At 51.0% G+C, this 23,969-nt stretch overlaps 1 protein-coding gene across 2 annotated transcripts; it reads right to left on the reverse strand.

The window, feature by feature from the left end:
* Positions 1-1,732: 1,732 nt before the first annotated feature.
* On the reverse strand, positions 1,733-10,004 carry CCNQ (cyclin Q). 2 transcript variants are annotated; one of them, XM_040974577.1, is made up of 5 exons: positions 9,887-10,004; positions 7,051-7,234; positions 5,570-5,702; positions 3,828-4,055; positions 1,733-2,206 (listed from the first exon to the last, which is right to left on the reverse strand). In XM_040974577.1, exons 1-5 carry the CDS (start codon positions 10,002-10,004, stop codon positions 2,177-2,179), a joined length of 693 nt encoding a protein of 230 aa, XP_040830511.1. In that variant the 3' UTR covers positions 1,733-2,176. The 2 variants fall into 2 exon arrangements, with proteins under 2 accessions (XP_040830511.1, XP_040830510.1); XM_040974576.1 differs by having other exon boundaries at positions 1,733-2,266.
* Between the last annotated feature and the right edge of the window lie 13,965 nt (positions 10,005-23,969).

Consider the following 23,969-nt stretch of genomic DNA (forward strand, 5'->3'; position numbering starts at 1 on the left):
CTGTAAATGACTTTCCAAGAAAAATAAACAAATCTTAAAAAAAAAAAAAAAACAGCAGCAGGCAAATGGCAGAACACCTGGCTCATCAGGGTGCAAGTACATTCTGAACCAAGACAGTAAAGAAGCGCAGGTGAGCCACATTCTGTATCAAAGCAGCAGGCACCCCACAGGGAGAACACGTGATTCCCCAAATGCATGGGCAATGTGTCTCTCACTTGTCTTTCACAAGCACTGCTGCTAAGCAGGGTGACCCCCAGGTCGCTACATCAACCTCAAGCCATGGGGAGGGACCCATTCCTGTGGAGACACTGGCTCCGGCAGGGCACCATGGTCTCTCTGAAGACTCTCAGGAAAACTTGTGTTCTCAACCTCTCAGCTTCTGGAACAGCCAGCAATCCTTGGATGTGTCTCTAGTGCCTTTTGCTAAGGGCAGTCATCTGACCGTGACGCTTTCTGCTCATCCCAGACTTCTGACTGCAGTCATATGCATGAAATCCAGGGACTGAGATGTGGGGAGTAGTTTGAGGGGATTCAATTTATGCATCACAGCCAGGAAAGAGGAATCAAGGCCTTACCAGGAGCCAGTGGCTCTCCTCTCTCCTCTCGCTCAATTACTTGACATTTTGCAGGAATTAAGATGAGCTCGGGACAGGGGAACTCCTGGAAGCTTTGGATTAGAAACAAGCTTACCTCAATCTCTCACTACTGACCATTTAACCCCTCAGTGAAGGAGATGATAGAGGGGGTTGTGCCCATGCAACCGCTACTGAATCTGGGTAAAGCCTTGAGTAATGGGAAGCAAATCCCTTGACACCACACCCACCGTGGAACACCAACTCCAATGTCACTCTACACAGACACTTGGGCAAGAACTGGGTGGCACCTACAGTGTCCCTGAATGTGCATGACAATGCAGAGAGGCCCTGGGCAACTAGCAGTGTGACAGTGGCAGAGGTCAGCACACAAAGAACATGAAGCCAAGGCCAAGTTCCTAGGCCAGTGTGCCAGGCAGATGGGGTAGCTGACAAGAGAAACTAGTCTGAAGGCACTGGGTACAACATGCTCGACTAGCAAAGAGGGGAAACTGAATCCCAGAGAGGAAAGGATCACGTGTTAGTGCCTGATGTGCGCTTGCTCGCTCTACTCGTGCTTCTTGTCAGTGCAGCCTGGGAGTGGGACTGGGTCAGGGGACAGGTTTGCGTGGCCTGCCCGTTGGGAGTGATAAGCCTTGAGTGAAGGCTCCTTCTGCACCTGCAAGAATGTGATGCCTAGATGAACTCACAGAACCAAACGTGAGACTTGAGTTGGACCAGTCCCAACCACTATGCCACAGTGTGCTTAAGCTGTGTGCAGCCTGGAGGGAGGCTGGGCAAGTGTGACCGGAGCTAGCCTGGGGCCCCCCCGACCAAGGATGGTCCTTTCTCTTAAAGCAATGAGCAAGGAAGCACAGGGACACTGCTGTGGAATGGGTCTGCACTGCCTACCTGGCACTGTATTTCCTGGCTTTGTGTCTGCACGCATAGCACCTGGGTGCAGCCCTTCTGAATGCTAGTGGTCCTTCGGAAAGTCAGACTTGCCAGCCAAGGGCCAGATTCTTCCCCAAATGGATATTCAGCCTGTGCCTAGCAGGCTGGCCACCCAACCCTGCACTACCTCAGGGCCACCCTGCCACACGCTATGCCACACACCCTGCAGAGCATTCTGGCACCTTCAGGGGCAGCACAGGTCACAGAGCAAGGGCCACTGGTACCCTCAGATTTGCATCACTTTTTATTATACAAAATAAAATGCCATCTCTGGTGCGTATTCACGCTGTCTCTAAAAAATCGCCGAGGAATGCAGTCCAATCCGCTCTCATTTCTCGGAAGGATGTCAAGCCTCAAAGGGCAGCTGGAGTCCTCTCTGAGGACAAAAGCAGGTGTGGCTACCTTGGGCCAGTCAAACACTGTGGCTCCCAGCCTGCCCACTGCCGGAAGAGCTCTTCTCAGCAGCTGGGCTGCGGCTACTGGGGATAAACTGGCAGGCAGCACATCGTCCCCTTCAGCAGCCACTCTGGCAGCCCAGTCAGTCATCTCAGCTACGCCCCTGGGGACTGGTTGTCACAGCGATGTGCTGGCACTGTCCCCAGACAGCCGGCCATCCTGGGCTTCTCTTTGGGCAGGCCTGGGCCTGGACCTTAAGGGATCTCTGTGTCCATGGAATAAATCTGAATGAGATCAGACACAATGTTATCAATGATTGGCTTGGTAAGGTCTTCACTAAACACCTGGAAAGGAAAAAGAAAACAAGCTCCAGTTAGACTCCCCCGGAGTCAAGCAAGGCACTGAGCCCTCGTCCGGATGCCACTGCCCAGACAGGAGAGGTGCCCAGAGTCCGGCTGCCAGGGATAGTGGTTCTTGTGCGAGGCCAGAAAATACGACAGGGAAGAGGCCTTTTGCAATCATCTGACCCAGACAGGAGACAGGACTTGTACATGGTCACAGAGGAAACTGGAGACAGTGGGCCCAGAGTGCAGGCTCTGATGAGAGCGGCAGACACAGGAGGGGCGACCTGGAGCTGTGTCCCCGCTGATGCCAGACAGTGCAAGGACACTCAACAAGCTGCATGGCGCATCCACAGGGGCCCCAACCCATGAGGACTTTGCAAAGTGACAACCCTGGGCCACTGGCAGCGCGGGGACACGAAAGAGACAGCACAGTGAAGAGTAGCAGTCCCAAAGGCAGATGCGAGCATCCTTCGCTAGGGCTCCTGCTGCTCGCTCCCCCGCCCCAAGGCTGCCCGGGGCTCCCGGCCTACCCCAGGCAAGCAGCTGTGAGCCATTGGGAAAGGTGAAGGCGAGGGTGTGGGGCTTTCAGAGGTTCAGGGTGTATATGCATTGGGTGTACCCCATTTAGACATTTAGTCTGGGTGTCCCTGAAAACAGCCTCATGGCAGCACTCCACCCTTGGGCAGGCTACTCCTGGGGCAGAGAGGGTGCTGGCCTGGCAAAGAGAATGTACAAGGAGGTAAGCAAGTAAGCAGGCCGGACAAATTGTCACAAGCAAGAGGCAACAGAGGGTGACATGGCTGATCTAAGGGTCCCACGGGCTTGGGACCACCTTACCCACCAGGCATCCTCAGAGGACAGAGGCTAGCAAGAAGTGGTAGCCACTTCTATACTGACTGTCCAGGCCCAAGGCCACTGCAGCCACTGTCTCTGCAAGTCCCACAGAAGAGAGCACCTGGCCTGAGCCAGGGACTCTGCACATATCCCTGACTTCTTCCCACTCACAAGCTCTGGGCACCCAATCCCGGGCACCTCCGGCTGGGTGTGAGGTGGGTGTACCACGACAGGAACAGCGTCACGCCAGGGATGTAGTTCTTGTGAGGAGCACAGTGGGCATGCAGTCTACTCCCAGTGCTCCCGCTCACTCAGTCTGAATGAGGCAGGCAACGTGTCCCTGCCTCCACCATACCTGTGTACTCCTTCAGCTGCCTGCCTACCTCCCATCCATCCACCCATCTCTGCAAAGCACTCTGAGGCTCCTGAAGGCTACCTGATTTCCACCAAGTCCCCACTCAGTTTAACTGCTCTTGGCTCACCTCGCTGGGGTCCAAGCAGGACAAGCCCTGTACCAGGGCATTTGGCCACCACATCAACAGCACCCTCTCTGCCACTCGCTGCCCATGAAGACAAATGTAGCCCAAACAACTGCACTGGTCCACTAGTCTCAGAAGACTTACGATTCCTTTCCAGGCAAGGACCAAAACGAGTGGCAAGCAGCCAAGGACAGGGGCTTCCATTAGGAAAGGGGGCCCAGGACAGGCACAACAAGCAGCCATCTCACCTGCCACCATGGCTTCTCAGCCTCAGCCTCAGCAGGTACCTCCACGCCGTAGATGTGCAGGGCCAAGTAGAGCACGGCCACAGCTAGGTGCTGAGCCGCGAAGCGGAGGCACAGTCCTCCATGGTAGCTGTCCCGCAGCAGGGCCCAGGCTGTGACAGAGATGGGGGTCCGCTGCCAGCTATACCGGTTCAGCCAGTTCTTGAGGGAAATCAGGTAGTGGAGCAGGTACTGCAAAGACAGACACACTTTAGCCGGAATACTGCCAGGCTCCAGCCATGCTCCCCCCTCATACCAGCCCTCCAATGGCTTCCGGGCCACTTGGGGGAAAAGCTACAAAGCCTACTGCAGGCCTGCCTCTCACTCCAGCCTCATCTGCCATGGGCCTCGCCAGTTACATGTGGAAGATGCACTCAATCGCACTCTGGGCCTGCACATTCATAACCGTCCCTGGCATTAAACCACCTCACTGTACACCATTGCCCCTGTGTTTGCCATTTCGGGTGGCCATGGCCATAACCGCCCTCTGCAACACGGGGCCCACTGCTGCCACCATGGCAAATCACTCTGGATCTGGTGCCACAGAGAGCCAGGTCCTTGTCTACCGAAACCTCGTGCAGCACACGGCCAAGTACCCTGGCCGGCCACACACACCAGCACACACCAGCACACCCCAGCCATGCATCCCTATGCTCTTTGCAGCGAATGTGTAGGGTCTGGCACTGGTATTACTAGGCACTGAGCCCATAACCTCCAAGGCCTCAACATGTGCTCCCTAAGCAGAGCCAACTCAAACCCAGGCAACTCCACTATGAACTGTGGGCAACGCAAGGCAGCGGCATAACTACCTAGCTAAACAGCCACTGCTCATGTGAACACTTTTATTGACATAATTGTTATTTGTGCTACATCTGTGAGGAATCACTCCAACTCCCTGCTAATGCAGCCCCTGGGAGGCAGCACACAACAGCTCAAGTCCTTGGGCCCCTGCCACGCACCTGGGAGACCCCAAGGAGGTACCCTGTCCCTGGCATGACAAGCACTCGGGGGAGCCAGGGAATGAGAGCTACCTGTTACTCTCTGTGTCAGCCTCTCAAATGTCTCCTAATTTAAAAAAAAAAAAAAAAAAGATGAAGATGGTTGGCCCAGAGGCACCAGCATCACCTATGTGCGCGGATTCGTGTCCCAGCAGCTCCACTTCCCACCCAGCTCCCTGCCTGTGGCCTGGGAAAGCAGTGGAGGACGGCCCAAAGCCTTGGGACCCTGCACCCACGTGGGAGACCTGGAGGAAGTTCCTGGCTTCAGATCAATCCAGTTCCAGCCATTGCGGCCACTTGGGGAGTGAATCAGTAGACGGAAGATCTCTGTCCCTTCCTCTCTCTGAAACTCTGCTTTTCAGCTCAATAAATACATCTTTAAAAGGAAAAATAAAAAAGAACTGAAATCCTAGGCCCAAGTTGCACAGCCTGCTTTCTCTCTGGCCATCCTTGTAGGTGTCACATCTATGGGCTCCTAAGAGGAGGCCTCTGCCAAGTCTCATGCCTGCCAGATGCTTCCAAGTATGCAACTTCCCTCAGGCCACTCCGTTTTCTTCCTGGGAGTGGAGGCCAGCAGAGCTGTACACACACCCTGAGCCTTTGCAGCAATGGCCCCCAGCAGGCACAGCTGGGCCTCGCTTGGCCCCAGAGTGGGCTGTCAGAAGCACCGGGGCCTTGGGCCGCCGTCCACAGGGCCCCAGCACGTACCTTGTGCGGGTGCTGGAAGGATACCTGGAAACGCAGGATCCTGAGCATAAGGAGCTCACACTGCACGATGCTGTCCCGCAACTCCCAGAAGCGCGAGTCCAGCTCCAGGGGCTCACTGCTCGGGTTAAAGTACCTGCGGGAACAACAGCGGCACTCACGGCACCAGCAAAGCTGCCCCTGCCACAGCAGGACGCCCGGCCACGCCCTCAAGTCACGGGATGTCCAGATAGAAATGAAGGGGCCCACACTCGCTGGATACAGGGTCATTGGGTCTGCTGTTGTCACAATGAAAACGGTGCCTGAGGGAAAGGAGGTATCGACAGCACTGCAAGCACAAAGATTGGCTCTTTGCGATGGTTTTCAAAGAACGAAGAACCGGAAGCACTAGCTCCGAGAGGGCTGTGGCTTCCGGTTACAGGCAGCCCAACACTAGGGTGGCCCTCAGCTGAGGAGACAGCACCCAGGGCTCTTAACTCTGGGAGCAAGGCACTTTCCACATGAATGCCATCTTCCCAACAGCAAATGGCATAGTTTTGTAGTTTCTTCCTTCTAGATCTTTCTATCCTACTTACACTGGCCATGCGCATGACACTACCACCTACACAAGCAGCCGGAGATGCACGTGAACAGAATTCACACTCGGGCAATCAAAGCTGCCTGCCAGTGACTCATCCTTACTAGTTGCTCCTCATTCTGCAGTTTCTCTGCAGCCCCCACCCTATGTGCCCACGTCCAATTAGTAGCTCTGCACAATTTCCCCTTTGGCTGCTCCTCCCTGCTGGGGCACAGGCAATTACAGGCTGCCTCCAGCCACCCTCTCGGCTTCCTGCCCGCTTCTCTCAGTCCGTCCCTGTACACCGCGAACCTGCTAGGCTTAGGGGGTGGGCAGCGCTTTTTTTGTTACCTGTTTATTTTAAAAGCAGCAGAACAAAATAGCTTTCTTCCTAATGATTAGAGTTCCTGGAAGGCTGATGACGCACAGCTAGTTAGTAACTTTCCATCAACCGCACAGCTCTCTCCTGCCCCCCCAACTCCCAGGCCTCGGTGATGCCCACTTGACTGGGCACTGCCCAGGAGGCAGCAGCAGTCCTCGGGTCCAGCTGCACTGCCCGTGGATCCATACACACTTGCCTCCTGACTGAACTCAGTTTCCTGCCCCACCTGAGCAAGACAACTGCCCCGCTGGGTCTGTTCCCTTCCCTGGCTGGCCCAAAAGCCCAGCTGGGAGCCGGATCTCTGAACTCCCTCTGCCAGGGCCATAGCTCTGTGTTCCATCTGACCTTTGAAGGCCCCACAATCTGGCCCACCTTCTCTCCCACAGACTCGTGCCCCGGCCCCTTGGCGCTGCACTTCCTCCCTTTGCAGTCAGCGCCCAGGACAGGGCCGTGTAGGTGCTTCCTTCCCGGCACCAGGAGGGCAGGCACAGCAGGAGCCTGCTCCGCACTGCCCCTCCACCAGCACCTTGGCCCGGAAGCCATTACCTGTTGGACACGTTGATGATGTCACGGGTACGCAGGTGCTGCTCCTCCACTTTGCCAGCCAAATAAATGGCTGTCATGGCAACTAGGTAAGGGTCATAGGCATCCAGGTTGATCTCGCCAAAGAACTTATGGTAAATGGTGCAAGCAGTGGCAACGGGAATGGAGTGCATCCCCAGTTTGATACCTACAGAGAGAAAGCAGCAGAATCCTTCAATCTGCTCCCTGCTCCCCCACTGCTCAAATAACGGAGGCCACTGGCTCAGGCCTGAAAGGCACAGAGGTCACTCACATCAGACTCAGAGCTTGCGGCCTGGCTGCTAGCAGCAGCCACTGGTTTCTCAGTCTCGGCCCTGAGGCAGCTGTTTGGTCACAGGGCCCTCTGCAATAGATGTCATGCACGTGCTGTGGGTGTGCACACCACATGACACACAACAGTTCACACTAAGCTCAGTTCCCGACAGGCATAAGACGCTGGCAAGAAGCACATGCTCGTGCGTATCTCTCTACCTCAGCAAGCAAGCACTTAACCAGACACCGTCTGCCCCACAGCTCACCTAATGTAAACCCTGCTGACAGAAGGCAAAGATGCCACAAGTCCTGATGTCACATTAAAGAGCATACTCAGCACAGACTAAAAAGGCAAGAAAAGGAAGCAGGGTGAGCACAGGTGATGCGAAAGAACAAAACAAAAACAACCCAGCAACCTTTGGGGCCAGCGAAGGAGACCAACACACTGCAAAGTGAACTGAACTCAAAATGCAGAGCTCGGTGGGGATGGACTCAGGCAGAGGGTAAAAGCTACCCCCACCATGCTACCCAGCTCCTGAGGCCACCATATTGCATCATGGAGTCAAAGGCTTCACGATGAACCATGTTAGCAGCATAAGGTCCAATGGGCTGAGCACAGGAGGTAGAGTGTGTTCAACATCCTGCCCCTAACAAGGGGGACTCACTCCCTGGGGCTGCTGGAGCTCCTGACATCAAATGACCCACAGACCGGAAGTCTGAACCCCACATCCAGGTGCCAGGAGGGCTGGTCCCCCTTTCAGAGGGTCCAGGGAGACTTTGTCTCCTTGTGTACTGCTCAGCTCCTGGTCTCATCGCCGCCTCCAGCAGCAGCACAACTGTTTTATCACCACATGACCCTCTCCCGACTCGCCCTGCCTCTCTCAAAGGTGACAATTAATGCCACTTGAGACACTCGCATCCTGCACTGCAGTTCCTGGGTTCGAGTCTCCGCTGCTCTTCCAACTGCAGTTTTCTGCTAATACAGACACTGGGAAGTAACAGGTGATGGGTCAAATACTCGGATCCCTGGTATCCCCAGACCCAGAGGAAATTCTAGGCGCTAGCTTTGGCCTGGCCATCCCAGTCCTGGATGTTGTAGGCACTGGACGTATCAACCAGTTGAGTTCAATATCTCTCTTTTAAATAAATAAGTAATGAGTGTGGTCACAGTTGTATCCACCCCAATAATGTAATATAATCTTCCCATCTCCAGGTCCTCAATGATATGTGCAAAGTCCTTTGTGCTATGTGAGGTGACATTCACAAGTTCCGGAAGTAAGACAGGAACAGCACTGGCAGAACCAACCAGCACTGGGCGCCTACACGGCAGCAATGCAACATGTTCATAACAAAGTGCTTCCTAAGGAGTTCTCGGTACATCAAGATGTCAGCCGCAGTTAGACTATCCTGCCAAGGGACCCGTCATTTCAGAAGATGCCACATAAGGTGGCACTGCAGTGAGCCACCAAGCCTGGACAGACACAGAAAACCCCAGTTTAAAGACCTGCCCCCACTAGTGGATGGCAGTAAACGTAGGAATGCTGCCACCCTTTGACACTCTCCTCAAACTTAATGCAACTTTACAGCTCACTGCAAGGTGCCAGCTTGCCGCGTTCTCTCACAGCGTCCACAAGCACGTTGACTCGAACACATATCCTCCCCCACGGGGCACACAGACCAATAAGGAAATGACTGTTGAGTGGAAGAAGATGTGAATTGAGCTTCACAAGGTGAGAGAAAACTTTTTTTTATTTTTTCCAAACATTGGCAAAACTGTAAGGCAGCAATACCTCAAAACTTTGTGAGGTTTTGTTTTTATTTTGTATTGCTAAATTCCAAAGCACACAAGCCATTTCCTGCCATATTTCCGTAGTTATGGGGTCTCCTCATCTTTAGACTGCGGCAGTGCTCCAGTGCCCCGCGGCTTGTCCATGGGGATTTACGGTTCAGGAGCCCGTGAACGCTGAAACAAAGCCTAACCTCCGTGATTGGTGACAAAACTGAATAGATCAAGAATGATAAGAGATTAGTTGCTAATCTTTTATCATGAAAGTAACATAAAGTAAGAAAAACAACAAAATAAGTATCTTAGTAACGTAAGAAAAATAAAACTGTAACAAGAAACAAAAGGTAACTGTTTTCTGGTTGAAAGAAGCAAAGAGTGTTTCTGTAGCAATGGCAGTGGCTTCCGTTCCGCACAGTGGAAGTCCACGCAGCACTCCAAAGGCTGCACCCACGCAGCGCCGAGCAGGTGGGGCCTGGGGCGAGGCGAGGGCGTGGCCTGCCCCACGGAAGGCCGGGAACCCTGGCTGGGGCCTCTCTGCGGGCCCTTCTAGACCACGTCCTCTCTCTGGGCCTGCAGGACCGTGCTGGCGTGCTGGACAGGCAGAAGCCCTGAGCCCTGAGCCGGGCCTCTCCGGCGAGCCACACCGGGAAGGCCTGGCCTCTTCCGCGTCCTGCCGGCATCGGCTCGCTCGCCGCTCACTGTCCGCGGCCCCGGCCTCCGCGTCCTGTCTGCGCGGGCTGCCCTCTCCCTGGCGTTGGTTACCTGCCTCCATGATGAATCTCGTCACTCGGAAGTGTACCCTCGCCTCGGGCACCGGCCGCCCCTCGGCCCCCAGCGCCCCAGCCCCTCCTCCGTGGCTCTCTCGGCCCACGGCCTCCATGAAGCCCCGCCCCGCGGCCCGCCGCCGCTCCCCTCCCACCGGAAGGAGAAGCTCCCTCCGCACTGCTCGGTCACCTCCCGGGGCTTGGCGCGGCGGCCACGGCCGCCCCGCTCGGCCCGGTGCGGGGACCGCGGCTGCGCGAAGGAAGCGGCCCTGCCGGGTGCGCAGGCGCAGCGCAGGCGCAGCGGTCAGCTCTGCGTGCGGGCCTGAGGACGCAAGCTTGGACTCCGCCCGCAGAAGCAAGCTCGCCGCTTCTAGGCTAAGGGCCCGCTTCCGGGAGACACTCCACCCCCACACTGCACCTGCCCGCCCTGGAGAGTGAAGCTCCGCCCCTGGGAGCTTCATTGTTCTGTCCCTGAGACCAGAATCTTTCAGAGCTGCTCCGCGGGAGCACGAAGGTCCCCCAGCGCCAAAAGTGACAAGTTGGGGCTCCCAGGTGGTGGTTTAGCATGCCTTAGGATGGTGAGAACTGGCCCCATCTGCCAAGCATTGGGCGAAGGGCGCTTAAAGGACTCCAGGTTAGAGTTGTACATTCCAAGTCTGGATTTGCAGAAATGTTGCACATAAGCATGGGACCTGAAGGAATTTGTAGTGTATTTCCCAGCTGCTCCGAATCTACTTTGTGCTCACTTTTCAAGCCTGCACACAATGGGAGTTTAATAAATGTTTCTTGACTGAGTGTTGACTGTGAAGCACATCTTTACATCCCATAATCCTGTCATATCTTCCAGACACAGGAAATCGTTGTGCATTAGACATCATTCTCATAGATTTGCATAGTTGCTTGACGCAACACAACTGAGAAGCAAAAGGCAGTGCTCCTACCCGGGTCTCTTCCCCATCCCACATAACTCACTTCACGGCGGTGGCCAAAAAGAGCCCAAACTTGTCGTCTCCAAGCTCTGCAGCTTTGTGGAGACGGTGGCTGCAAGGCTGTGCTCACCCGGAGGCTTTGAGACAGCTGCTTCCGGTCTCAGCTGTCGCTTGAGCTTGGGACAGTGTCACTGCGTTCTCCACCCTGGCCTCTGTGTCTTACAAGGAAGCCTCACGTTGTATTTAATACCCAGACTGCCCGAAAAGATCCCCTGCCAACAGCGCACATTCATCCTGTCTGTGAAGACCCAACCAAAGTCACATTGACAGGTTCAGCCGTGCAGCTGTGGCACCAATCACCCTGCCTCAGGTCTCACCACTCTGTCCCTCTGGCATGACCTTCCCGTTCAGCATTTCTGTTGGTCACAAGGGTTCCTACCCCTGCCCCTCCCTGCTTGCTTTCTTTGTGCCAAAGTATCAGGTATAAAGGCACCCAGGGCCCCCAGTGCCCTGAGCTGCTCACACCTGTCATGCCTTGAGTACTCTGGCACTGCTGTTTCTCCTCTCCCCAGCTCCTTCCAGATCTGACAAGTTCAAGTCCATGGGTGACCCCTGGGACATGAACCTACTGTCTTTAAACCTCCTGCCTGACCTCCCACATCTGTATACACACTGCGCATGCCCCCCATGGATACACACACATGTACATTGTGTGTTCCTTGTTACACACATGCATATGTGCACACACACACTCCTATTGTCCTTCCCTGGGCCTGCCCCTGGTGCTCCAGCCTGTGCATGCCCTCTGCACTGCCCACACCACTGGGTCTCACAGTTAAACAGCACTGTTTGAGCACCTCGCCCTCCCTTGGGCCTTTTGTGGTGTGAAGAGCCTGGCTTCTGCAAGTAATAGGTGCTGGTGAATGCGAGTCAAGGGAGTGACTCAATGAACACATTAAATTTTAAAGCCTTGGGTCACAAGGCACTCTCCTGGCAGGCAGCCTCAGGGAGTGGTTGATAAATGAATAATTCACAAGCACCAATTGGCGCCAGGAGTACTCACCCACAAGCAGAGCATGCCTGCAGACCAGCCCTCCCTCGCCTGCACCTGTCACCTGTGCACCACAGGCTGTCTCTTCCCCCTGACTCAGATAGCAAGCTCCCTGAGGGCACAGCAGGATTCTGGCCCATTCTGCCAGCCTTTCCTTGCCTAACCTAGAGCAGGGCCTTGACAGTAATTAACTCAGTCCTCTGCTCACAGCGATGCTATTATCACATAAGAGGATGAGTCACTTCAATGAATTAAACTCCTCAGCTGAAGCTCAAAAGCTGAAGCAAAGGAAGATGCAAGAGGCTTGCGGAGCATAGAGCCAAGCATGGGGGATCTCTTTTCTAAAGATTTCTTTTTAAATTTTCTTTTTTTCTTTTTTTTTAAGATTTATTTTTATTGCAAAGTCAGATATACAGAGAGGAGGAGAAACAGAGAGGAAGATCTTCTGTCCAATGATTCACTCCCCAAGTGACCACAACAGCCAGTGCTGTGTCAATCTGAAGCCAGGAGCCAGGAACCTCCTCCAGGTCTCCCACGCGGGTGCAGGGTCCCAAAGCATTGGGCCGTCCTCCACTGCTTTCCCAGGCCACAAGCAGGGAGCCAGATAGGAAGTAGAGCTGCCGGAATTAGAACCGGTGCCCACATAGGCTTCCAGCATGTTCAAGGCGAGGACTTTAGTAGCCGCCAGGTCACTGTGCTGGGCCCCAAATTTTCTTTTTACTGTTATTACATGGTTGAGAGGGATGCATGCTCATGTGGGTCTCTGATTAGAGTGAGGAGAGTTGAGCTATGAAAGAAAGTCGGTGGGACACATGTTTCAGCATTGTTGTGGGTTTTTTTTTTTTTTCCTTCTGTGTCCACAGGGAAAGAGGAGAAAGAGACTGCTTCTTGCTCTCAAACTACATCAGCACCTGGGGATGGGGGCTGTTCATCTGATGACATCTTATAAGAGACACTGATGTGAGAAAGAGTGTTCTGGGTGTGTTATTAGAGTGGTTTTGATAGTTCTGAGAAGTTGTTGGCTTCATTGTTTCAAGGCTGAGAAAATCTTTCCAAGGTCTGCTGGTTGACAAAGTCCATCTTAGTACATCTGCAGACCCAGGAACATGCTGCAAAGCTTGGCCAGGAGGGTGGTCCAACCTGTTCTGCTTTCCATTGTCTGACCAGGCAGTCCCCTGCTGGCCTAGATGAAGTGGTTATCATGTCAGCCATGTGTATCTGGGCGTGCTGTCCACTGCACAGGCATCAGCAACTGAGGAGGCCCAGGCATCCTGTGATTTTCCCTGTGACAAGGGTCTGAGTCTAGTAGTCTAGTCGGGTGTCTCCCAAGAAATCTCACCTGAGGTGACCTCAGACTTGACTCCTATGTACACCAGCCAGTCCAGGGTCAGATTCAGTCTGTCAGCTGCACCAGACAGTACACATACAAGTAGATGCAGCTGCCTGGTCAGTTCCACCCCAACCCCATATCTCTCACAAACCCACAGGTACTGAGGCTCAGCCCAGCCAGCACACCACAGACTCAGTCCGTACACACACTAGTGGATGCTATGGCCTACTTGCAGTGACCCCCAATAATTCCTACCAAGCCCACCTCCAGTCCTGGTTTTTGCACATATCAGCCTCTGCTGCAGCCTAGACTGGTAGCCCAGCCCACATCCCATCTTGCTCTAATGCACACTCATGAGTGCTGTGGTTTAGCTCAGACTACCCTGCCCCCAAACCTAGCCCTCATGTATGTTGACAGGTGCTGCTGCCTTGTCCAGCCTGGTCCACACCCAGCCCTGGTTCTCATGTTCACCAGCAGTAGGTATAGCCTAGCTAGGGGGTGCCCACAATTCCCCTACCAGGCATATTTCTGTCCTGAATCTTGTGCCTGCCAGGAGTTACTGCAGTCCAGCCTGACAACTCACACCCAGTCCTTGCACTTACCAGCTGGTAATGCAACCTAGCCTGGCTGAGCCACATCCATTCTGGCTGTCGTGGACACCAGTGGGTATAGCAGCCTAGTAAGCCCAGCTCACCCCCAGACCAACCCACCTCCAGTCCCAACTCTCACGCTCACCAGTGGAAGCAGCAATCCAGCAAAGGAGCTCATTCCCAAAGTTCCCACACCAAGTGCACTCCCAGCCCTCGGTCTTGTGTGTCTCACTAGGTGCTGTGGCCAATTCTGAGATGGCCTGTCCCTAGTCTTGGCATTAGCCAGCAGGTGCTGCAGCCTAGCTCAGCCCAGCCTTCCCCTAGGCCTAGCTCTCACCGGCAGGTACAGCAGCCTAGCCCAGCCTGGACTACCCTCAGCCTTCATGTGAACTGGTGGGTTTTGCAGTCCAACTATGCTTGACTGTCACTTGTGCCAGTGTGTGCTTGTGGACTGACCCTGTATGGCCCGCCCCCAGACCTGACTTGAGTGCTGCAGCTTGTTTCCAGCTTTGGCTCTTGCACTCACCAATGGGAACTGTGGCCTAGCAAGGGAGTTCCCCAAGTTCCCCTATCAGGCATGACCCCAGCAATGAATTTCACATGTGTCAGTGAGTGTTGCTACCCAGACTGACATGGTTGGCCCCCAGTCTTGGCACTCACCAGCGGGTACTGCAGCCTAGCCCTACTGGCCCTCACCCATTCAAGTTCTTGCCAATGGATGCTATAGCCTAGCCCAGCGTGGCCCACCACTAGACTCAGCTCTCATGTGACCTAGTGGGTGCCATGGTCTAGCCTGGCCTGTCTCACAACTATTCAAACTCTGCCAAGTGCCAACAGTTGGTAGAGCCTAGCCCAGACTGGCCCACCCCACATCCACCCCACATACATACCAACAGGTGCTCCAGCCTTGCCCAGCCTGGTTCACTAATCCCTAGCTCTTGCACTCACCAGTAGAACTGCGGCCCAGCAGGAAAGTCCCCAGAGTTCCCCTACCAGGTCTATTCCCAGCCCCAGGTCTTGCGCAGACATGCATGTTGGTGGGTGCTTCCACCCAGCCTGGAATGGCCCACCCAAAGTCTCAGCTCTCGTTGGTGGGTGTTACAGCCTAGCCCAGTTGGGGACAGCCCATACCCTGTCCTGGCTCTCATGCATACCAGTAGGTGCTGCGGCCTGACCCAGTGCAGCCTGGCTCAAGACCTGGCCCATACAAATGCTGAGGAGTGCTGCAGCCCTGCCTGGCCTGGCCCCAGCTCCAGCTTTTGTGCTGCCCAGTAGGAGCTATGGCCTGGTAGGGGAGTTGCCCAAGCTCTTCTACCAGGTCTGCCCGCAACCATAGATTTCATGTATGCTGGTGGGGACAGAGGCCTTTATCGGTATGGTCTTCCCTCTGTCCTGGCCTTTGCATGTGCCAGTGGGTGCTGCAGCCTGACCCTGCCTGGTCTCTTCCCAGCCCCAGCTCCTGTGTCAGGGGGGTTCCTGTCAGGTGATTTCTGTGGTTCAGCCTAGCTCTGCCAGTCACCACTTCCATCTGTCTGCATAAACTGGCAGGTGCTGCAGTCCCACAGAGGTGAGTCCACAAGCCCCCTGCAGAATATGACCCCAAATCTGGTTCTCTTGTGTTCTGGTGGGGGCTGCAGCCCAGTCTGATGTGGCCTATCCACTGCTTTGACACTCACAGGTAAATATTGCGACCTAGCCAAGCAGACCTGATCTGCCGGCCCAAGCCTTTGTGTGCACCAGCGAGCAACAGGTGATACTATTTAGCTCAGCCCAAGTCTGCCACATGTGTGTGAGAGGGCACCTTGGCCTGACCCAGACATGCCCGCTGGATTCCCCCTCTAAACAATTCTTTGTTAGCTCCCTCACCTACCTGTGAGTGCAGTGGCCCAGTCTGTGGAAGACCCCGGACGTCATTTCTCCTCCGTCACACCTGCCCTCAGTCACTGGGGACCAGGGTGGCATTCCGCATATTCCCCACTTATCCTTCTTTTTAAAGGGAATTCTAAAAAAATAAGCAATTATGCTGGCACACTGGTATCAGTAAAAACAAATCTGATGAGTCGTAGTCCACATGTATGATTATCAGCTTTGTGCACCAAGTCCACCACTGCCAGACAGTGAAAAAGTGACACCTGTGAAGAGTGCCTTGAAAGCAGATAGAGTGATGAAGACCCCCCAGCAAGAGGTGGGTGGAAAAATGGGCCAGGAGCAGTGGAGAGCACAGCCTTTTATCTCTCTAATGCATAACTTTAAAGTGAAAGCGGAGCAAAGGTAACTAGGCAGCAATTATGTTCTTATCTAAGTAAGAATTTCACATGTGCCAGTGAGTGTTGCTGCCCACACTGGCATGGTTGGCCCCCAGTCTTGGCACTCACCAGCAACTACTCATATTTGTGAATGTAACCCTTGGTCCCCAGATGAAGGGATATTAGAGATTGAATTTTTAAATTTTACCCAGAAAAAATGGTGAAAAGGCTCAAAGGATAGAAGATATTCATTTAATTTTTTGATTACATGGGCTTTAATTAAATTTATTTAATTTAATTGGAAGGGGAATCTGCAAGAAACTCTTCCAAGAGGAGATGCCGCCAAAATGTGGCTAAAAAAACAAATGCCTCATTGTACAGATGAGGAAGAGAGAGAAGAAAGGGAACCCGCGAGGGGTCCCTTTCACAGGAGAGGCTGCCGTAATGTGACTAAAAAGAAACACCCCATAGCGCATATGGGGAGGATGGAAGAGGGGGACCCAGGAGAGACTCCCCTAACAGGAGACGCCACTGTGATGCAGCTAAAAGGGAAAGGCCTTATACTACAGAAGAGGAAGATAGAAAAGGACAACTCAGGAGAGATTCCCCTAATGGGACATGCCACTATAATGTGGCTAGAAAAGAAACTAAAGCTTCCCGTTTTAAAACAGCAAAGATGCAGGACTTCTTCGAATTTTTTTTAAGATTATATTTTTATTGCAAAGTCAGATATACAGAGAGGAGGAGAGACCAACAGGAAGCTCTTCCGTCTATGTTATTCCACAATGGGTCGAGAGAGCAGAGAAATCTTCCACCTTCTTAGAGTGTGTGAAGAAGATGTTAAGTATAATCAAGATTGTAACAGGTAATTTACAGACAGCAGACGTGAATCTGCATTAGCCATTAGCAAAAACTATAAAGACATACAGTGGGATCCAAAAACGATCCTGACAGCCTCTTAACAGGAGGTCATATGCACAGAGCAGAGGGGGACCCCAGAGTGGAGCAGGAGGACAGGAGGAGGCTTGTATCCCAAACCTGGAGACTGCCATATCCTCACCAAGGACTATCAGTACGGGCACCAACTGCCAAGGAGACCACAGGGAATTGGAGTGCCCTTGTAGGCTGAGAACTCTGAGGTCAACCATTCCCTATCGGACCTCCCACGCAGGATGGAAGAAGCCCAGATGCTTCCTCACAGGATCTAATGTCATCAGAAAAACAGCCAGAAACCCTGAGCAGTCCTCAGAAACAGAAGAACAGTAAACTTCCTTCGGGACCTGGGAGAGGAGCTTTCACTGGTCCTTACTTAGTTCCAATTTTGGGTCCCCACCCTCCCTTGCAATGATCATCAGGGTCACTCTGGAGCTCCCAAAATTAGATCAGATAGACAGAGAGCAAGGAGTAGTGAAGATTTCTCTGCACGCCCCTCCTAAAACTGTTCTGCTCCTCAATCCTTAACATATGGCTTGTTAGGGCCTGGTGCAATAGTGTGGTGGCTAAAGTCCTTGGCTTACACGTGCCCAGGATCCCATATGGGCACCGGTTCTAATCCTGACAGCTCCACTTCCCATCCAGCTCCCTGCTTGTGGCCTGGGAAAGCAGTGGAGGACGGCCCAAAGTCTTTTGGACCCTGCACCTGTGTTGGAGATGCAGGAGAGCCCCTGGCTCCTGGCTTCGGATTGGCTCAGCTCCAGCCATTGCGGTCACCTGGGGAGTGAATCATCAGATGGAAGATCTTGGAGCCAGGAACCTCCTCCAGGTATCCCACACAGGTGCATTATTTCACTTCGTTTCCTCTGATCTTTGCTGGTGAAATGTATCCCCTATAAGCAGAAGATAGATGAGTTTTGTTTTTTCATCCAGTCCTCTAATTTGTGGTGTTTGATTGATGAGTTTGAGCCATTTACATTCGATGTTATTATGGCTAGATGGCAGTTTGGTCCTGTCATTTTAACAATGAGTTGTTCTCTGAGTCTTCTGTTAGCCTTTTAGTGGGATGTTCTCCACATTTGCCTTTGGTGTGGGTAGTTGCTGTTCTTCTCTTTCATGAGAATATATTTGAGTATTATTTCTAAGGCAGGTTTAGAAGAGGCATATTCTTGAAGTTTTTCTTTATTGTGCAAGAATTTTATTTCATTTTCAAAAATAAAGGAGAGGTTTGTAAGATACGTTTTTCTAAGCTGAAAATTTTTCCCTTTTAGAGTCTGGAATATGTCACTCTATTCTCTCCTGGCCTGTAGAGTTTCCTCTGAGAAGTCAGCTGTGATTTGATTGGCATTCCTCTATAGGTCACCTGATATTTTTCATGTGCACATTTAAGGACTTTTTTTTCCTTATGTTCAACTAAAGAGAGCTTGGTTATCATGTGTTGTGGTGAAGTTCACTTTTGATTAACTCTGTTGGGAGTTCTGTGACCCTCCTGTATATTGTTTTCCAGTTCTTTCTCCGGGTTAGGAAAGTTTTTGTTTATTATTTCATTGAATACACCGTTAATCCCAGCTTCTCTTTTTGCACCTTCTGGGACTCCCGTAACTCTTATATTTGTCCTTTTAATAGTGTCTTTCAATTCTTGAATGCTTTTTTTTTTTTTTTAGCTTAGCTCAACTCTGCTTCCAGCTTTTTGTTTGTTTCCTCCTGGTGACAAGAAATATCTTCCAATTTTGAGATTCTTTCTTCTGCTTCATTCATTCTATTTTGGAGACTCTCCACTGTACTTTTAATTTGTTCCACTGTATTCTTAACTCTGAAATGTCAGCTTTCATTTGATTTACTTCCTGTGTGATATGTTCCTTAAATTCCTTGAACGCCCATGTTATGTGCTTCTGACTGTGGGTCAGAAGTTTTATAAGGAGCTTTCTGAATTCTGTGTCAGCCATTTTCTCAGTGTCTTTCTCCATTAACTCTGAAGGTGGCAGAGGCTTTTTGATCTTTTACTCGGGACTCTTTGGTAACATTCATTGTGCCTTTGTCTCTTAACTTTTGACATTGCAATCCTGGTGGGTGGGTTCTTTTCCTTAGTGCAGGATTCCAAGATGTGTTACCTAGAGGTCTACAAGTTGATTTTCATCTTCAGTCAGTGTCCTGGATTAGGAAAACAATAGCTGTCCCAAATAACTGGTTTGTCAGAGGCACTAATCTTGTCTACATGTGGCGGCTGTTAAGTCTGAGTGCCACCTGGAGTTACCCTGGAGTCTGTAGAGCGCCACCATGGAACTGTGCGGTGCTCTTAGCTGGAAGTGATTTTGTTTCCAGCTTAGCCCCTGCACAGCTCAGCTGTCCTCCTTTCAGTCAAACAGTGCCTGGTCCCATGAAAATGGCTTCTGAGCTTTCCTTATTTAGTTTACATGTAGTTTAGCACCACTCCTCCTGATCTCTGAGCCCTTGCTTCTCTGTGCAAGATGGCACCCAGCAGGGTATTGACACATCCAGGGCTGTTGGCCATCAGATTCAGGGACCACTTAGACTCTGCAGGATGTGAGGTTGGCATTGCATTCTCCATTGGTTCAGCTCAGTGTGATTCATTAGAATTTAGCCCAATCCAGACAGTTCACTGAACTCCACACTCTCTTCCATGACACACAAGATGATGCCTGGTAAGGCACTGCTGGACAATCAGGGCTGTCGGCTTTCATATCTGGGGACTACACAGACCCTGCAGGATGTGAAGCTGACGCTGCCCTCCCCATGGGATCAGCTCAGTGCGATCAGCCAGAAATGTGCCCATTCCAGAGCCTGATCTCCGTGTTGTTAGCTCTCTCCTTCAACTGGTCTGCCCCGCAGAGTCTGCTGCTCCTTCTCTGTTCGTTGCTGGGCCAAACTATTCAGCAGGATTGGCCCGTCTCAGTCTGCCTTTGCCTCCTGAGCTCCCCATGCAAACCCAAGCTCTCACCTGGCTGCCGCAAGAGCCAATCCATGGCCTCCACTGGACCCCTGATTGTTGCTGGAGTCTAGACTGCCACTCACTGGTCATTGGTGGGGTTTCCTGTTCACTGTGGCACTGCTCTGCCATCACCACCACTTCCCTGTGTTTATGAAGTCTCCAGTCTTGTGCTGGAATTTTGAGATCCCCAGAAAATCATTGAGTCTGAAGTTGGTGCTAACGCATAAAGGGCAGCTTATTCAGGTTAGCCTAGGTCTCCCAGCCACTTCCCCGCTGGTCAGGGGAGGAGCAGCTGCAGCCATGGCTGCATCAGGAACAGCAGGGCAGAAAAAGAGAGAGCAAGGTTAAACAGCACAGGGTTCTTATACATTTCAGGACAATTCCATATAATTATACAGTCATGATTGGTCAGTTTTAACTGTCAACTTTCAAAAAGAGCAAGTTGGCAGGCTTCTATTGGTGGGTTTGAAGCAAAGCAACTTTCAAAAGCTACAAACTGATTGGCTATAGGGCGGTAAATTATATCCTACACCAGGTACCTCCTTCCTGAGGAGTGGTCTGCCTACATGACCTACCAGGTGTCCTGCTGGGTGTCACATAGACTGTAAAGCCTGGAGTTCACACAGCCCCCAGCCAAGCAATTAAAACAGAAATCACAAAAGCAGAAAACATCTGGGCTCTTCACCAGGTACCCCCTGCCAACTGCCTGACCCCTATCTTTCCCTGGAATCTCTCCCTGTGCTTCACCCTGTCTAATGATTCTCCATCATTCCAAACGTGTCTGCACCCTATGCTGCCATCTTGATTCTCCTCCACTAAATGTTTTAATTGTGACAAGTCAGGACACCTTTGAAAACAATGGGAGTGCCTCCTTTAACTCAAAAACATTGTGCTAATACTTCTAACAGTCACTCCCCTGGAATATGTCCTAAATGCCATTGAGGCCAGCATTGGGCAAAAGAATGTAAATCTAAATTTGATTGAAATGGCTGATGTCTGTAGACAGGAAATTCCTGGAGGGGCCAGCTCCAGACACCGAACAATCAGAGTTTACAAAACACTAGTACACTATTCAATTCATGTCTGCAGAAGAGTAACAGACTCACAACCTGCTGTTGTTTTAGTGCCCCATCGGTGCTCCTCACCCCGCAGGTATAAATCCTAGAGGACAAAATTCTAATCAATTGTGTCAAATGGATGTTGATAGATCACTTTTTCCTAGACAGCTATTCTAAACCAATATGCTAATTCTTTTTTTTAAAGATTTATTTTTATTATTTTTTCATTGGAAAGGCGGATATACAGAGAGGAGAGACAGAGAAGAAGATCTTCCGTCCGATGATTCACTCCCCAAGTGAGCGCAACGGCCGATGCTATGCCGATCCAAAGCCAGGAGCCTCTTCCGGGTCTCCCACGCGGGTGCAGGGTCCCAAGGCTTTGGGCCGTCCTCGACTGCTTTCCCAGGCCACAGGCAGGGAGCTGGATGGGAAGCCAATATGCTAATTCTTATGTGCAAGTTTTTATATTAAGATAATCTTTGTGTTCTCTTGTTAGGTTCTTGGTGTTTAAAATTTAGAAAAGTTATGTGAGCCTGGCACAGCAGCCTAGTGGCTAAAGTCCTCACCTTGCATGCACTGGGATCCCATATGAACTCTAGTTGTAATCCTGGCAGTCCCACTTCCCATCCAGCTCCCTGCTTGTGGCCTGGGAAAGCAGTCAAGGACAGCCCAAAGCCTTGGGACCCTGCACCCATGTGGGAGACTCAGAAGAGGCTCCTGGCTTCGGCTTGGCTCAGCTTTGGCCACTGCAGCCATTTGGGGAGTGAACCATCAGACAGAAGATCCTCCTCTCTGTCTCTCCTCCTTTCTGTAATCTGACTTTGCAATAAAAATAAATAAATATTTTTTTAAACTTTTCCAGATTTGATAAACTAAAACACCAGTACACTTGCCAGGACATGCCCCTCAGTGTCTCTGTGCTGTCTTCTTCCATCGTGTGTGACTTACTATGCCCTCCTATAGCCGAGGCGGGAAAGTGTGTTCAACTGTGAAACATTTCTCGGAATCAATGGTTTCTAAACTTGAATGATCTTCCTCTCTGTCTCTCCTTCTCTATGTGTATCTGACTTTACAATAAAAATAAATGAATCTTAAAAAAGGAGAAAAGTTACGCACTTGCTGCATTTGAGTGAGGGATTTGAGCACTTCTCACCAATGATAATAATTTTTAAATGCATTTAATGAACTTAAACTGCTGTTAACTGATTTGTTGTTCTGTCCTGAACTGAGATAGCTAAATCAACACAAATTTCTTTGGTTCATGTAACTTAAATTTCTAATAGGCTGTTTTTAAAATATTTTAAAATATTTTAAGCATTTGTGCTTAAGTTTGATTTTAATTACTCTCTAATATGCAATTTAGTTTTGATTCTTAACCCGTGCTTTTGTCTCCGACTTGTAGCAGGCATTGGATCTTTGGATAAATACTCAAAGCTGTTATTTGATAGTTTTCACTTGATATTGTTCCTGAGAGTAAGCAACCTGGTGGCTCAGACTTGTTGAATGTGCATGTCACATTGCTAGAAAAATGTAAAGGGGGAAGACCCAGAGATACTCTAACAATTTTAACACTTAATTTTTAAAATTTGCCTCGCGGAAACTTTAATACTCCTGCTGACAAACATTTTTGTGCATCTACACTCTCTAAGAAGGCCTTACAAATCTCTGTGTGAAAGAACTGAAGGCTTGGCATTCTGGAACACTAATAACCCATGGCAAACATTATGCTCTTGTCTCTTTAGAATTTTCTAATGGATTCTCAAAAAAACTATAGCTTTCCCCTATGGCTCATCTGTCCTAGGAAGTGCAGCAGTTCTTTTGCACACTACCCTGCCCCTGGAGAAACTGGAATCCCCAGTGGAACTTCCTCAAAGAATGGAAGAAGTTGACTTATAGGTAAGAATATTCATAAATGAAGATTGCTGAAGTAATGTTGTTTCGTCCATGTAACTTGAACAAATCCCTGACAGATCAGAGACACAGAGAAATCCCCCACCTTCTTAGAATGTTTGAGAAAGACTTTAAGTATACTAACAGGTTATTTATAGATTCTTAACTGTCTTGAACATTAGGAAAAAGCTATAGAGATTTGCAATAGGACATGAGAGCACCCTGACAAGCTTAAAGTTGACCACAAGGTCTTTTATCACAGATCAGGAGGGGATCCCATAGCAGAGCAGGAGGATAAGAAGAGGTCTGTACCCATGGTCCCAGTGAGATCCTCCAAGGGCCTCCCAAATGCTTCCAATGCAGAAGCAATGAACACTTCACCAAGGATAGTCAAAAAGGACACCCAGGGCATGACCCAACTGCCAAGGACGTCACTGGAAATTTGCCCTCAAAGGCTGAGAATTCTGGGGTCAGCCATTTCCTATTGGGTTTGTCACGTGGGACTGAAGCAGCTGAGGACCTTACTCACGGGATGGGTGACTCATCCAGAGCAGCAGCCCGGAGCCCTGGGTGGCTCTCGGAGTGATAAGGAAGGCTGTGAGTTTCCTTCTGGACACAGGAGAGCAGCTTTCTCTGTCCTTGGCTCTAGCTTTGACTCCATTTCCTCTCTTACAGTGACCATAAGGGTCTCTCAGGAGCCCCAAATTAGCTCAGATGAAGACAGAGAGACACTAATCTAGAAATTTAGAACATCCAGGGAAAAGTCGACTGACATATAACTGCTCAGCCTGTACCACTGACCTCCCTCCCTTTTTCCTAGACTTCACTGGATAGGATGTAGAGTTCAGTTATTGGGGATTTCCCCGCTCACCTACCTAAGACTCTTCTCTTCTCCAATTGTTAATATATGACTTGTTATAAGTATGAAACTGTTTTGATTATTCTAAACTACATGAAGTTCTGTGAAATAAACTACTATGCTATTGTATATCACAACTTAAATCCATCTACAATATGATTCATGTAAGTCTTATAAAAAGTATTTCATTGTTGTGCTTTATGTTCTAGGCTAAATGTCTTCCTAAGACTCATAGGGTTTACAAC

Source organism: Ochotona curzoniae, unplaced genomic scaffold (genome assembly GCF_017591425.1).
Source record: "Ochotona curzoniae isolate NIBS_2020 unplaced genomic scaffold, NIBS_Ocur_1.0 contig_2469, whole genome shotgun sequence".
NCBI lineage: Eukaryota > Metazoa > Chordata > Mammalia > Lagomorpha > Ochotonidae > Ochotona > Ochotona curzoniae.